The sequence below is a fragment of the Mus musculus genome, chromosome 11, assembly GCF_000001635.26.
Source record: "Mus musculus strain C57BL/6J chromosome 11, GRCm38.p6 C57BL/6J".
NCBI classification, from domain to species: domain Eukaryota; kingdom Metazoa; phylum Chordata; class Mammalia; order Rodentia; family Muridae; genus Mus; species Mus musculus.
In genome coordinates this window covers 50,109,765-50,126,011 of record NC_000077.6, presented here as the reverse complement: position 1 = coordinate 50,126,011, position 16,247 = coordinate 50,109,765, and the positions used below count along the sequence as shown (strand labels likewise).

Genomic DNA, 16,247 nt, shown 5'->3' with positions numbered 1-16,247 from the left:
GGGTGCTGGGAATCAAACCCAGTTTTCTGGAAGAGCAGCCAGCGCTCTTAGCTACTGAGCTGTCTCCCTAACCCTGAAAGCCAGGCTTTTGAGCACACCAGACTCTTTCAAAGCAGCTTTTCTTATCTGATATTCTTACAGTGTGTCAGAGTTCAAGCCAGGGTTCAACCCCCATCTAGCTGTTTCTAGAACGTGTGAAGTGGTACCACTGTGGTTTGGATTTGTGTTTTTCTACCATATCCCCTTTAAAGAGCACGAGTGACCACAGAGAGTATTCCACGTGACACAAACAGCTTTCTCAACAGAGTTTTATTGAAACGGTTATATTAGCAAATTCCACACATACAGGTGTACACTATTGGCATAGAGGTTCATGCCAGACAATTTCACTACTTAATTATACTTACATCAACCATGTGGACCTAGGAGTTGTGCTGCCCACTTCCAGGGGGTTGACACATCTGACCGTCAAGAAGTCGGCTCACACTGTACGTGAAGATGTCTGCATTCTTGACAGGGGAACCCCTACAGTGAAGTCGCACATTGCATCAATGAGCACTCTTGCTATCTGAATACTTGATGTGTGCTCCTTCTGCCGCAAACCACCCACTGGTGAGAGGAAGTCCAGTGCACAGCGTCCCTCTCATCCCTCCAGGTGTCCCACCTTGCCGTCTGCCTAAGGCATGTTCTGAGCTTCCTCACCCCAAGTTACCTGTGCTTAGGTTAGAAAAATAGTTTTGTATGCTGTCTGCTGAAATGTTGTGCATAGTCAACAGGAACCTGGAGTGAGTGGGGCTCTTTGAATGATCCAGATATGAAAGGGGTGACTTCAGTGTTTTCTACGAGTGTCTGTAAAAGCTACTGAGGGTCAAAAACAACTGCGACACATGGGGCCTAGAATTTAAACTGATTTCTCTCTTACCGAAGTGGCATGTCTAGGGGGCAATGGTTTTCCCCACCTTACGCCCACATCTCCTCTCAGCTTGGACTCTTTTCTGTCCCCGTAAACAACATTGGTGCAGTTTACTTGGGTGAGGTATGGCCACTCAAGAGTCTATCTTACTTCCCATGCTAGGCTGAAGATACCAGATTCCACCCCAAGTACCAGACAAGAGAGCTGTATTCTAGCTGGGTCAGCAAGCCAGCCAGGGCTGTCAGGGAGGTGGCATGTGCTGTGGCTGCCCCTAAAAGGTCTAGGTGTAGAACCAGGCCAAACCTACTGATGGAGGCATAAAGCATGGGTGGCAGTTGGCAGGGGCAGCTTGCTTACCTAAAGGAAAAAATATGAGTTGTGATGTTACACCCTCCCACATGTTGTTTTTTTGGTTTTTTTTTAAGAACAAATATCTTGGTTTAGTACCTTCCAGTCATTAGAAAAGTCCATTAATATCATAATGCAAATACATTTAGACTTATTTGTGGATGAAGGATAATTCCAAAAGCAGGTTAGAATCCACTTTCTGTTGGGTTAAATTTGTAAAAATGTAGCTCAGTACAATGTTAACTGTTGCCAGTCTGGGAGGAGGGTCTAAGATGGCAGCTGTGGGCTTGTGGGTGGCCAACATGTTCCTTCCAGGTGCATGTACCTGCTCAGAAAGTGGAGTTGAGATGGAGAGAAATGACATATGTCAGCATCAAATGTTTTGGGGATGCTGGAAGGTAAGGAGATGGAGGGCCACCACAGGGGGGGACGCTGCTTGGTGTTCAGCCTTTCCTCGGGAGAGGAGTGAGGATGTGAGGGAGGTGCTAACGGCTGGGTGAGGGCTCCACCAAGGCCTGAGAAAGATTCTACTTTTAGGCTGTGGAATGGGGTCCTGGCCACCTCAAGCCTGTCTTAAAGAGTCAATAGGAGGGGCCCAATGGATCCCAGGGTGGAGGCCTAAGTTACTCTGGAGGCCATGAATACTCCTGGAATCTCAATGCTTGGGTTGCACAGAGTTTAACGGCTGTTCTGCCCTTTGCCGTGTTTCTTCTTCCTTCCCCAAGTCAGAGTGAAGAAAGCGGGGAGGAAAGTGTATCGAGCCTAGGAGGACTGCAGGAGGATAATCACAGGAGGAGCAGCTTCCACAGGGCCGCATTAGGGTCCTCAGAACCGTGTCTGTAATGTAGAAATGTCACCCTTTTAGCAGCCAAGGCTGACAGCTCTCTCTGCCTCTGTGGTCACTACAGACTGATGGGGGTCACAGCTCTGGAAAACACAGGTGACTGTTTTTATCCCAGGGCTCACCTGGCCTGTCCTCATCAAAGGTCAGCTTTCTGGGAATACCCATAAAGAAGGGAGGAGCCCACCAACCCTGCCAGAGCCCAGGAGTTCCTTGGCTACAAAGGGGCTTCCTGACCACAAACTTCAGCCCTCACGCTCAGGCTTTAGGAGGCTGATGTGACCTGTAAATACTGGAATCTGCAGAGAGCCGAGGGGACAGCCAGCCAGATAGATACAAGGAGTCTGCAAGAGCAGCTTTCCCAACTACTTTGCTTTCCCCTGCTGTTTCCAGGAACACCAGGCAAGCAAGGTCCTAACACAGGCACCTCAGTCCCAGCATTCCTTCTGGTCCTTTTCTGACACCACACTTACAGCTTGTAAGCCATCTTTCAGAGTCTGGCCGTAATCTCAACCACATCTAAGCATCTTAAACAATTCCCTCTTTCCAGACAGGTTAAAAATGATGCACCCACAGGGCTCAAACCCCATGGACTGTTTGTAAGCACTGAGTGGATCTGCATGGAAAGGTGCTTGTTTTAAGCTGTGGGTATCAAGACAGTCGCCCTGTGTGAATGATTCCTTATTCTCACCTCCTCACGCTGCCTCTGAGTTTAAGGGCACAGCCCTCCCATTCTGAACACTGGAGGATGAGAGCTGCCAGGCCCACCTTTCTTGAGTGGGGAAACCTCGCACAATCATTTCTCTACATCAGAGTCTCCAATAGCCTTTTCTGTGTGCTGTACATCCCAGTCAGTGGTACCTAGCCCAGTTTCTCTCTGGCTGGCACCATCATTGGCACTGAGCATCTACTTCTGTCAGGGTGTGCATGCGCGCCCAGTGCACACACCTCTCACAGGGCTGGGGAGGGGAAGACGCAGGGCCTCTCAGGATGTGGGATCCGGCAGACATCACTGGGGCTGGGTCCTGTTAATATTCACTCAATCACCGAGGTTAGAAATCTACCTTCTACTTCTATCTCACAGCTCACTCATTCCTTTTTCCTACGTTTAGTCAGCTCAGTCTGGGGTCCCTTGGTCCCAAGCCAACCGCTAGGATACCAGCCCCAGCAGGGCCCATCTGCCTTCTGCCTCTCACACAGCCTGCAGCTTATAGTGTTCTTTTCCCAAACAGACCCTAGAGCTTCCCTGGGCCCAGAAGCGGAGATGGTGACTTCAGCCCAAGGAACCTGCCTTACTCCTGTTGCTCCTCATGACCCGTCTCTACCCAGACTTGGTAGGCTGCACTCTTCCCTTCCACCCGTGCCCAGGGAACTGTCCCCTTGAGGCTCACCCTCATCTCACCTGCTCTCCCTCCGCAGAGTGCTGCCAACATGCCAGTTTCCAGGACAGTCAAATATGCCCAACCACTGAAGGGCTTGAGTGCCGAGATGCACCCCCAGCCTCTCAAGTCTTCATGACTACTCTGTCTTCACTCCGGGTGCACCAGTCAGATACACAGTGAGAACTTTATAAAAAGACGGTCAACAGGCTAGGTGTGGGGGGCACATGCTTTTCAAACCAGCACTTGGGAAGCAGAGGCAGGTGGATCTCTGAGTTTGAGGCCAGCCTGGTCTACAGAGTGAGTCCTAGGGCAGCCAGGGCTACACAGAAAATCCCCATTTTGAAAACCAAAAAAGAAAAAGACAAAAAGGGCTGGTGACAAAACTGACCCCACAGTCTTGCCTTTCCCTTCGAAATGCCAGTTTTAAGTTCAGCCGTTTACTTTCTTGACATTTATGAGCAGTGAGCCCTTGTTAGGAAGACCCCTGATGTGAAATCACAGTCTTGTTTTCTTGCAGCAGGACAAGGACCCCCCAGAGCGAAGGTGAACAGCAAAGGGACAGTGGCTTTCCCCCCTCAGTTTCGTGTCATTTAGTGCATAGACGAGGGAGAACATGGAGGTGAAGGGCAGGAAGAGCAGGAAGGCTTACAAAGCCCACCAGACAAGCCAGTTAGTAAGTCAGGGTCAGCAACCTTTGCTTTAATGCCTTTCTGACCACATATTTTGGCATCTCAGTCTCTCGTGCCTCAGAGCAGATGAGAAGTAGAGGCTCAGCTTCATGATGGATTGGCTTTCAGGGATGTGTCTTACGAGGGAACAACCAGAAGGTCCAGGAGATGGAGGCTGATTCAAAAGCAAGGCTTAGTGGGCCTTGGGAGTTTTAAACTCTTGATGGTAGAGCCTGGCTTTCCCAAGAGGGGAACAAAGGTGGGACCCTGGATGGATACATTCATTACTTCTGGAGACACTCTGGGGACTTTATACCTGGATGTCCAGGCCAGTCAGCTGTCCTTTCTCCCTGAAGTAATGGGACCAGAGTGGCCCCTCCACAAGGAAGCTAAATATCTCAAAGGCTTAAACCTCTGTATTCAAGCTGCTGCAGCCTAGTTCACAGCTGATGCTGCCTGTGTCTGTAGATCCTGATAGGCATGTGCTCTATGGCATAAGCCAGTAATGGCTGGCACCCAGCTCCACCTGGGTATCCAGGGTGACTCCGTGGCATGTCCCCTTATCATAGCTCCTGGAAGGAAGCTGCTATCCTCTGTACTCCCAGAGCACATGGCCCCCAACAAAGACGCCAATGACCTTCCGGACAAAGACAGGACATCTGGATCTGAGTTGAAGGTGGCCCCAATTTTCAGGAGAAGGGGGTCAACTTGGATATCTGGAGAGCTATTCTGAGTGAATCCCTTCACAGGAACTGCCTCCTTGGCTGTTCTACAGTGACCACGTGTCCCAGTTTTTCCAGGGATTCAAACACTGTCTCAGTAGATTTTAGAGGACTCAATTTAATTTTTTTCCCCAAACAATTCTGTTTTTTTTTTTCAGTAAAGTAACTGTCTAGACTGTAACTTAATGTATATGCCTTTATAAGACAGATTAGACATGAAGAAAATGATTAGCTGGGATTTGAGTTTTGGTTATGGAGAAGACAAGGCCGGGCTTCAGACAACATGGCAATTCCAGCATCCATCTGGTCCGCCACACCAAACACTTCCACCTGAGCCTGTGACCCTGGGAGTCTAGTCTCCTGTTGAAATGCTCTCACTGAGAACCTGTCTTTCAGAACGATAATCTATTGAAACTTTATCAAAAATATTTTTATAGTACAAAGACTATAAAAAAGAAAGACAAAAGCCCTTGGTAAGCAGTAAAAGTGAAAGCAGGTAAGACCTTAGATGTCGGTCCAGCCTCGAGTCCTCAAGCCAAGCGCGGGGGCTCACCCTGCCACCACGTTCTCACAGGCTGTCAGCACTCAGGCTCTCTGAGGGTCTGCTTCAGGAACAGGGGCACCTGAGGCATCTTAGGATCTTGAGGGATGTTACAAGATGCTGTGACAGAGAAGAAGCCACACGTGGGAAGATGAAATGTATGTGCCTCAAACTTATGACCCATAGAGCCAATAAAAGTGTCATGATGGGAGCCTGTCCCCCTCCGTCTGTCGTGTTGTCACGCACACGGCTAGACACTAGTGTTGCGTTCTCCTAACAAGGGTCTGGACATCTTCCCAGCTCTGATGAGAAGCAGGCTGACCGTGGCACAAACTTCTGCAGAAAGGAGGTGTTCTGCTGATCCTGGTCCCACAAGTTCCTCATCTGTTAACTTGATGTCATTCTGGATGTGTGGGAAGAGCACACATGTCCCCAGTGTCCACCATGCTGGCCACAGCATCCTCTTCTGTAAGTCTGGTTGCCAGCGCTCCAGTGTTTCTTTCATGTTGGTGCTGAGGCTGGCAGGATGGCACTGGATTGGACAATCAAGATGGAGAAGGAGGAGGCCCCATTTGGTATTTAATAGTAGGATGTTGGTTTGCACTTCCCAATAAAACATTCAAAATTATTTTGGTGTTGATGACTGTTAACCTTATCGATACTGTGCGGTCATTGTGCTAGACTCCTGGTGTCACCTCCCCATAGATACCACAGACAGCAGGGACAGATGCCTCCCATGTCCAGTGCCTATGTAAATCCTTGTCATCTTATGTCATGCCCATCACAGATGCAGGAAAGGGACAAAGCAGATGACTGATCCTGTGACGGCAGACTCTGGGCCCCATGGCCTGTGTCCTCCCAGCTCTGGAGGACAACAGGAGGTCGGAGTCTCACAGGGAGAAAGGAAGGTGAAGCGTCTCCTGAAGGACTCTCTATGGGAAGAGGCCTTTTACCAGAACATACAGTAAGAGACTGAGGACAAAGGGAAGCGGGGGGAGGAGCCGTGACTCATACTCTGCACTGGTGGGACTGTTCATCTGCAGGCTTTCCTGTGCATGTGAGGACCACAAAATGTATTTTACAAAACCCCCATGCCAACCCGACACAGAACAGCGTGCGATTATTTGGGGACACGGACACATTTGCAACAAACGCACCATTAACCGCTGGCCCCACCTCTTCTCTGGAAACAGCAAGGCTCCTGAGGTGCCCATGCTCAGTGGTCAGCTCTGGGTGGTACCACGAGGCTCACTCGCGCAATAATGCTGCCATCAAACCTCACCTTGGGGGAACACTGTAATTTAACCCTGAACCCCAACTTGTGCCCAGAGGTACTGCCATTCTTCCCAGATGGACGATGACAGAGGAATACAAAGTAAGAAAGGTGACCATAAATCAAATCTCAAAAGGAGAGACCCCCAATAACCCACTTTTTAAAAAAATCAGGTTTTGTTCTCATCATACATGTCCAAAGAAGGTTCAATTGTGGAGAATTCACTTTCATACACCAGGCTGCGTGGCGACAGGGAGTTCTGGTGAAAGACGTGCCCACCTGAAAGAGGAACAAGAAAAACAGACTTAGTATGGCCTTAGCCTCGGTCGCTAGGACCTTGGAGGAGAATGTTGATCATCTTTGAAACACTGTCTCTTATCACTAGAAGGAAAATAACGTAGGGATTGCGTTCCCAAGAGCTGGGGCTGGAACGCAGGGCCTCTGGCATGCCAAAGGCGCTTTGCACCTTTGAGCTGCCTCTGTGCCTTGCAAGTATGATGGACGGACGTGGTTTTCAATTTTGTTTTTTGTTTTTTTGTTTGGGGGGGGGAGGGGAGGGGATAGGGTTTCATGTAGACAAGACTAGCCTTGAACTCAATATAGATGGCCTTGAACTTCTGGTCCCCCTGTCTCTATTTCCTGAGTCCTGGGATCACAAGCTTGTGTTACCTCATCTGGTTTATGAGATGCACAAACCTGGGACCTTGTGCGTGCTAGGCAAGCACTCTGCCAACCGAGTCCCACCCACAGCCCTTTGTAGGTTATTTCAAATATGTGCAGTGCCAGGGCTGGAGAAATGGCTCAGCAGTTAAGAACATTCGCTGCTCTGGCAGAGGTCTGGAGTTCACTTCCCATAACCCACATCAGGACTCATAACCGTCCAAAACTCCAATTACAGGGAACCCAGTGTTGTCTCCTGGCCTTCATGGGTGTGGCACATGTGGCACGCGCACATATACATAAAACAAAAATAAGTAAATCTTTTTAAAAACCTTCCAAAATATGTATAGTGCCCGGCTAGGATCCCCGAAAGCATCACTGTCACTTCAAACAGCTGCCCGAGGCTTCTGAAAGGGTGCCATTGATAAACCTGAAGACTTCTTATGGACACAACCCTATGGAGAACTCCATATCCTTTCTTCCCCTGCACATCCGTCCTGCAGGTGTGGGTCCGCAGCAGCACTCCAGCAGCTGGGAAACCCTAGGGGTTCTGGTTGGTGAGTTTTGAGGATCTGATAACACCATGAAGAAGGTGGTAGAAGTGCTTGCCGTCTGGTGACTTGAGTTTGATCCTGGGGACCAGAAAACTAACTCCTGCAAGCCATCAGAACTCTCTATGTGTGTTATAGCAGGTATGTGCTTGAAAACATAGACTAAGTTAAATTTAACAAAACAGCTTTTAAAATTAAAGTTTTAATTTAGGACTAAATAGGCAAAAGTGCTCCAGAGCCTAAGGGCCATGATAAGGTAAGAAGCTGAGTGTAATCCTGGGTCTGGGAGGGCACACTCAGACCTGCAGATCCACGGGCTCTCTGCCAGACCGTCTAGTCTAAGACTCGAGCTCCAGGTCAAAGCAAGGGGGATGACTCCTCAGAAATGATGAAGGAACACTGCCTTCGCTGACCTGTGGCCTCCTCACACACTCTCCTGCACATCTGCCCACACAAGCATGCAAACACCCCAACAAATGAAAAAGTCGTTATTTATATTAAAGCTATACCTTCACATGGTTTGGTTAATCACTAATGAAATCTGAGGTGTGTGTTCAGTACATCTTTATGTAGTGTAACCATGCTGGTCTTGAACTTGCAATCATCTTTAATTTTTTAACTAATTTTCTTGTTTTTGTTTTTTCAAGTCAGGGTTTCTCTGTATAGCCCTGGCTGTCCTGGAACTTGCTCTGTAGACCAGGCTGGCCTTGAACTCAGAGATCCACCTGCCTCTGCCTCCCAAGTGCTGGGATTAAAGGCGTGCGCCACCACCAGCTGCTTTAAAATTAATGTTATTTTATGCATGTGTTTGCCCGCATGATTCCTAGAAGATGGAGGAGTTACAGACAGTTGTGAGGGACCCCGTGAGTGCTCAGGATTGCAGTGAGAGCCTCAGGAAGAGCAGCAAGTTCCCTTAACCACTGAGCCACCTTTCCTGCTCCTGAACCTACAGTCCTCTTGCCTCCATTTCCCAAGTGCCGGGATTCCAGGCCTGAGGTCCAGGGTTCCATATGGGATCCCTCCCACTCCCTCTGCCTCAGTGGCTGAGCACAGATCTACAAAACCAGCTGACACCAGGTGTTTTGAAGGGTAGTCTCCAACTTCACTTTTTCAGAGTGTGCAATTTTTAGTGACTCTTGTAAAATTTATGCTTTAAATAACATACTTAACTTTTTTCACTTTTAAAATTTATTTTGTGCCAGGTGGTGGTGGTGACACACACCTTTAGTCGCAGCATGCCTAAGAAAAGATCCCAGGCGGATCTCTGAGTTCAGGGCCAGCCTGGTCAACAGAGCAAGTTCCAGGAAAGTCAAGGATATATAGAGAGACCCTGTCTTAAAACACACACACACACACACACACACACACACACACACACACAACTATTTTCTTTTGTGTGGGTGCTGAGGGTGGTACTCACACACCATTCAGCTTGCATGGAAGTCAGAAGGTAACTTTCAGGAGTAGATCCCACCTTGTGGGTCCCAGAAGTTGAAACCCAGGCTGTCACGCTTGGTGGCAGGTGCCTTTATCTCTGAGTCATCTTGCCAGCCTAAAGGTACTGATTTTGAGATGCAAATTCTCAATTGAATTCCCACTAAGGAGCATTAGGATTCCCACCCCCTCCCTCCCATCTTTGTCCCTTCCTTCTCCCATAAACAATGGTCCAAGTCCTTATTTTTTTTTGCAAATTTTATACATTTAGTGCTTATACTATTTGACCGTGCTGCTCAGAACTAAGTCATGGTCCTGTTTTCTTCTCTGCATGGCTCCTGTTTTGTTGCTGTGGTTTTAATAAGGTAACAGGGAAATAAAGTAAAATGAACATGATTAAGCTTTGCAACTTCAAGGCTTCTGTGGGGGCGGGGTTTAGTGGTTACACGTGCACTGAACACTCATGAGGACCAGAGTTCAGAGCCCAGTACCCACGCAGCAAGCCAGGCTTCCCATGACAGCCATAACTCTAGTTCTGAGGGACTGCATGGGCTCTTCTGGCCTCTGCATCTGCACAAACAAGCACACCAGCACATATCTGTACATACTCTCTCTTGCAAAAATGAATATGATAAAGCTATAAAAACAGATTTTACGAATATTCCTACCAACATAGCCAGACTATAGAAAACGAACATGTCTAACACTTGCCAAAATTTCCTGGAATCTTTTAGTAATCCCTTTTTCTCTTACCAGCCTATTCCTATCACCATGGAAACAGGTTATCTTGTATCTTTCTAGAATGTTGAATCATTGAAAGCTGCTATGAGCATTAATGTCCAAGCTCTGTGTGAGTACACGAGTTCCTGTCTCCTGGGTTAAATGCCAGGAGTGGGGTGCCTGGGGAGATCCCAGCCTGTTCTAGGCACCATGTTTGTGCTGCCTTTCAGCCCTTTAAGCACTGTGCCTCTCGCCAACCCCATGTCAGCCTTTTGCATCTTAGACCTTCACTGTGAGTGGCTTCTTCTTGAAGCATTTTCTTGCCCTTCTCTCTATTCTTCCTCCCTCCCCCTCCCTCCATCCCTCCCTCTCTTCCTTTGAGTCAGAGTCTCAGTAGCCCAGGTTGGCCTGGAACTTGCTATGTAGCTGAGGATAACCTTGAACTCCAGATTCTCCTGCCTACGCCTCCCAAATGCTGGGATCACAGGTGTGCACTGCCCCCCTCCCCCGCCCCCAGCTCTCCTCTTAGTTTTTAAGATTCTATTTTCATCGCTTGTGTATGAGTGTTTACCTGCATATGTGTGTATCGTGTATCCATGTGTCTGGTACCTACGAAGATCAGACCAAAGCCTTGGATCCCCTGGAATTGTAATTACAGATGGTTTTGAGTCACCATGTGGGTACTGTATACTGAGCCTAGGTCCTCTGTAGGAGCAGCAAGTGCTCTTCACTGCGGTGCCATCTTTCTAGCCCCTCCTTTGCTGGTGATTACTGATACCAGGCATTCTACCATGCTTGTGCCAACAATTCTATCTCTTTTCTAGGGGTGGGTGCTGGGGCTTGAACCCAGGGCACTGAGCACACTAGACCAGAGCCACTCCTCGGATCTCCTTCTTCTTGACAGGGAGATCTATGTTACCCTGGGTAGCCTGGAATCTGCTACATAGACTAGGCTGGCCCAGACTCCTAGAGATCTGCCTGCTTCGTCCTTGAGAGCTGGCATGAGCCACCTGCTTTTGTTTTTTGAAAAAAAAAAATATGTATATATATATATATATATATATATATATATATATATATATCCTTCTTCAGAATTGTTTTGAAAATACTTTTCTAAAAGAAGCTTTTCATTTTAATAACATGGATTTTGAAGAGTAAGCTCCAAATTTTGGTAAAATCTAATTTACTGACTTTTTCCTTTCTTAGCTTGCACTTTTGAGTCAGATTAAGGAAATCTTCCCCAGTTCCAAGGTTACCGAGATTCTTCTCCTATGATGTCATCGAGAAGGACATCAAACACCTTAGGAATTACGGGTGAAGTTCCATTTTATGAACACAGCCATCCTACTGTGACGACTGACAGAGGCCACAGCAGCTAAGAGAATGGAGGGTCACAACCACCTGCACCTCGAGCTTCAGTCTGGTGCCCTCTGGTGGCCTCTTTGGGCCATGCATGCACATGGTGCAGGGGCATAGATGGGAGCAAACTGCTCATACACATAAATATATATATATATATATATGTTGTGTTTTTAAAACCAGAATAAATCCAAAGGTACTTACTGACTGTACAAAGTGGCCCTCTTAGAGTCAGGTCCCAGACAGAAAATAAGATACTTGATTTTTGACAACTGAATCTTGGTTTCCAGTTCAACCTATATAATCTAACAGTATTGAGTAGTAAAGCATTTTTTAAAAAGATTTATATTTTTTTATGCATATGGGTACACTGTAACTGTACTGATGGTTGTGAGCCATCATGTGGTTGCTAGGAATGAAGGTTGCTCACTCCAGTCAGTCCTGCTCCCTCTAGCCTAAAGATTTATTTATTATACATAAGAACACTGTAACTGTCTTCAGACACACCATAAGAGGGAGTCAGATCTCATTACAGATGGTTGTGAGCTACCATGTGGTTTCTAGGATTTGAACTCAGGACCTTCAGAAGAGCAGTCAGTGCTCTTAACCGCTGAGCCATCTCTCCAGCCCATAAAACATGTTTTAAAGCTGGGAAGAGCTAATACTTTCTGTTAGGGTCAGCTGACACCATCTGACCTGCCCTCCCTCCCTGGCTGGTCAGAGCGGGGATCAGTGGTAGAGTGCAAGCTTATCACGCTGAGGCCCTGGGTTCAAACTTTAGCACCAAATAAGAGTAGAGGCTAAGAATGTTCACACTTAGTTCATTAACCTGGCTTCATTGAACACACACACACACACACACACACACACACACACACACACACACCCCACAAATTTCAGGGAGAGGCAGGAAGCTGCTTTTGCCAAGGAAGTAAAGAATGTGGATCAACTTGTCTATTACATCACCTGCTGTGTCCTTTTTTACATTTTTATTCATTGATTTTTTTTTTTTTTTAACACAGTCTCTTTCCACTTAGCCCTGACTGCTCTGGAATTTTACTATGTAGACCATGCTGGCATCAAACTTACAGAGATCTGTCTGCCTCTGCTTTCTGAATGCTGATAGTAAATTGTTTACTACCTGCTTGGCTCGGTGTGTGTGTGTGTGTGTGTGTGTGTTTAGTGTTTAGAGAGATTTATTTATATGAGGACACTGTAGCTGTCTTCAGACACACCAGAAGTGAGCACTGGATCCCACTACTGAAGGCTGTGGGAATTGAACTCAGAACCTCTGGAAGGGCAGGCAATGCTTTTTACTGCTGAGCCATCTCTCCAGCCCTCGGCCTGTGTATCTTTTAAAGTCATGATTAATTCTTTGCTTCTTAGCCAAAACCCATAGTTTTGAAGATACTCAATTCTACCTTCTGGAAGTTTCGTTGTTCATGTAGCCTTTCACATTTGGGCCCAAATTTTCAAGTATGGCAGGAATTTTGATTCCTTTTTCACCTGTGCAGACACAGCAGACATGGTGCCATCCTGCACAGGCCCTGCTGGTCTCTTGCTGCAAAGCGTCCCTAGATGCAGTGTTCGGGAGTTAACCCCGTGATGCTCCTGGTCAGCATTGCATGGGCTTAGCAGTCTCTGTAAGTCCTCTGCTTGTCGTCTAGAAATTATCAAGTTTGTCAAGTTATGCCTCTTCACACTTGCCTCCTAGAATCTTACAGAAACTTCAGGGATCTGCAGATTAATATGAGACAATACTGAGTTTGTCCTTCCTCCAACTTGTGACAATCCTTCTATTACATCACCTTGAATGTCCCGGCAGTGCACAGTAGCTCTCTGTGTAGAAGCCCTGCGTCTCTTTCAGATTTATTCCTTCACAGGCTGTCTACTTGATACTCTTGTAAGCAGTATCTTTTTGAAAATTTCATTTTTAATTGCTTACTGTTGATATATTATTTAAATAAGACAGGATCTTGCTGACTGGGTGCAGAGCTCTGGGTCCGATGGCCCTCCTCCCTCAGCCTGGGTAGCTGGTTCATGCCACTGGGCCTGGCTTGGTACCTCAATGTGTGACTGATTCTGCTAAATTTGCGTATTCATTTTAAGAGCTGGTTTGTAGGCGCCGAGGATTCTCTCCTTAGGTTGTCTGTGGACAGTGGTAGTTTTAGTCATCTTACTTTTTACTTATACCTTTCATTTCTTTTTCTTGCCTTACTATAGTAGCTAACATTGCTACTGACGGTGTGGTAGGAGACTCACAGTAGGCCTACTTCCGTACAGTTGGAAAGGAGCATGTTCTTATGCTTGTGGTCATTTTAAAAATGCACTATAGTCAAGATCTGGCATCTGTGATAGACATTTCCTTAGTAAATTGCTGTGTGCTATGTAAGCTCAGGGAAACACTGGCTCTGGAGGCGGGGCTGCTACACACACCACCCCATTGTCCAGCGCAAAGCAGTTACTGTTTATTTCTTGATGCAAGAGCACCAATGGTGGGAAGAAATGACTGAAAGTCTCACGCAGGAGAGGACACTTTGCCTAGGACCCTCCTTATTTGTCACTCACCCCGGTGAACTACTTGGTGCCAGGCTTTTCCAGTCAGGCCTAGTAGACAGTGGAAGTGTCAGATCTAACACTCTACTGTCTTTCTGATGTACACTGTTCGCTTCTTTCCCTCAATCCTGCTGTATATTCAACACATTCATTTGGAATGGAAGCCATGGTTTTGTGGGTCATTTTCTTTACGAAATATCTTGGAAATTTTAGCATTTTCTCCTATAATTATTAAGAAAAATCGCTCCCCCTGCTCCTGTCAATTATTTCAAATGTACTCATTTTCAAAGAAACAAAGCCACAGATGGCCAGAGTCAGGTATGTACTACACAGCTGTAATCTGAGCACTTGGGAGGCTGAGACAGGGCTGTCCTAAATTCAAAGCAAGCCTGGGATAACAACAGAACCTGTTTCAGAAGAAACACACAGCCACACACTCAGATACACATATTGTCACACATACTGACATACGCACACCCAGACAGACAGGCACAGGCAGACAGGCACACACACAGGCACACGCACCTGTACAGATTTAGACACACAAACAAACTCTTAGGTTTTCCTATTTACATGCTATCAAGACTCTTTCCACTAATATTTTGTTTAAACCCCCCGGATCTTTGGAGCTGGGGCAGCTGCTCATCCAGAGGAACTGGATTTTATTTCCCACCCACAGGGCAGCACATAACCACCTGAGGACCCAATGCCTCCTTCTGTCCTCTTGGGCACCAGGCATGCAGGCAAAACACCCATAGATAGATAGATAGATAGATAGATAGACAGACAGACAGACAGATAGATTAAAACAAAACCAAATATTCACATCTATATTTGCTAAATAACCTATCTCCCCTTTCTTTCCTTTCAGCTGTGGTCAACTGGCCCTGATGCTATGTGGATCACAGAAATACTTGGGAAGCTTTTCCCTTTCCTACTCTCCCTTAAATATCACAAAGAGCTCCCCAGTAGAAGCCATTGGGAAACACAGACATTTACAATTCTTAACAGTGGCACAATTGCAGTTAGGAAGGAGCAATTCTATGGTTGGGGTCACAGCGTGGAGAGCTGTAGTGAAGTGTGGCAGCATTAGGAAGGTTGAGAGCCACTCTGACCTTAGGGGTTTCTTTGAAGAATGATTTTAACTTAAGGGTCCAATGTATTATTTAGATGTTGGTGAACTTAATTTCCTATTTCTCATATCAATTTTAAATCGAAAGACATTGATCAACATTTAATCTTCAGAATTTATTGACAAAATTCCAGTTATTTTTATCATTACTTTAAAAAAGTTTTATTTTTATTAATGCGTTTGGGTCCGTATTAGAGTATGCCACATTAAGTGCAGATGCCCAAAGAAGCCGGAGAGGCCACTGGACTTCCTGAAGTTGGAGTTCCAGGCAGTTGTGAGGCACCTAACATGGCTGCTGGGAACTGAACTCGGGTCCTCAGGATGAATAGCCAGTGCTGTAAGCTGCTGCTCCAGCCCCCACAGCTACTGTTAAAAAATCACGGTACAAAGTACTAACAGAATTTGGTGTCGTTATCATTGAGAAACCTGTTTGTACATCTTGAGCACTTTTATGTATGTTTCATGGTGAAGGAAGTTTCCAGGACTTTTCCAGTCTGCAAGCCTGGAGCTCTAAAGCCATCAAACAGCTCTCCGTCTCCCTCCCTAGAACTCCGGATCTCACCATTTCTCCTGTGTTTCTTTGCAGTTTCTGACGTGTGCATTCATGATATGTCTTCATTCTTAGTATTGGGTGTTGGTGTCTCCTTGATCAGGAAATGACGTTAATTTCATTTTCTTTTTTAAAGAAATGCCTTTGGGCTTGATTGACTCGGCTGTGCGTTTGTCCTCCATTCATGACAGTCTATAGTTCCTTGAATTCAGTTTGATGCTCTTGAGAGAAAGGCCTAGAGCACTGGCTTCTAGCCTTTCTAGACTCATGGTCACAGATGTCTACCATAAAAAGGGCACCATACAAGTGGTAAGACATTTTTAGTATTTTAATCATCACTTAGAATTACACACTATTACCCTCTCTGTTATCTATTTCCTCTTGGATTTTCCATTTGTTATTATTTTCCTTATGTGTAAATATTTGTTTTTGATGAGGTTTCACTATATAGCCAGGATCCTCCTACCACAGCTTCCCAAATGCTGGTTGCCTACCCCACTGTGCCTAACTCAGCCTAAGCCAAAACTGTTTCTACACTGTAAGTCTAGTGACCTAGTAACCTTCTGAGACAATCAAAATTTAATTGCATTTCAACAG

General features: G+C 46.4%; 1 protein-coding gene across 1 annotated transcript in view; it reads right to left on the bottom strand.

Annotated features, from left to right (window-relative positions):
* Nucleotides 1-292: 292 nt before the first annotated feature.
* Rnf130 (ring finger protein 130) overlaps nucleotides 293-16,247 on the bottom strand; it is a 100,389-nt gene continuing 84,434 nt past the window's right edge. The window contains exon 8 of the mRNA NM_001290750.1: nucleotides 293-6,967. Within this exon, the coding sequence (NP_001277679.1) occupies nucleotides 6,858-6,967 (110 nt within the window). The 3' untranslated portion in view covers nucleotides 293-6,857. The remainder of the gene's footprint in view (nucleotides 6,968-16,247) is intronic.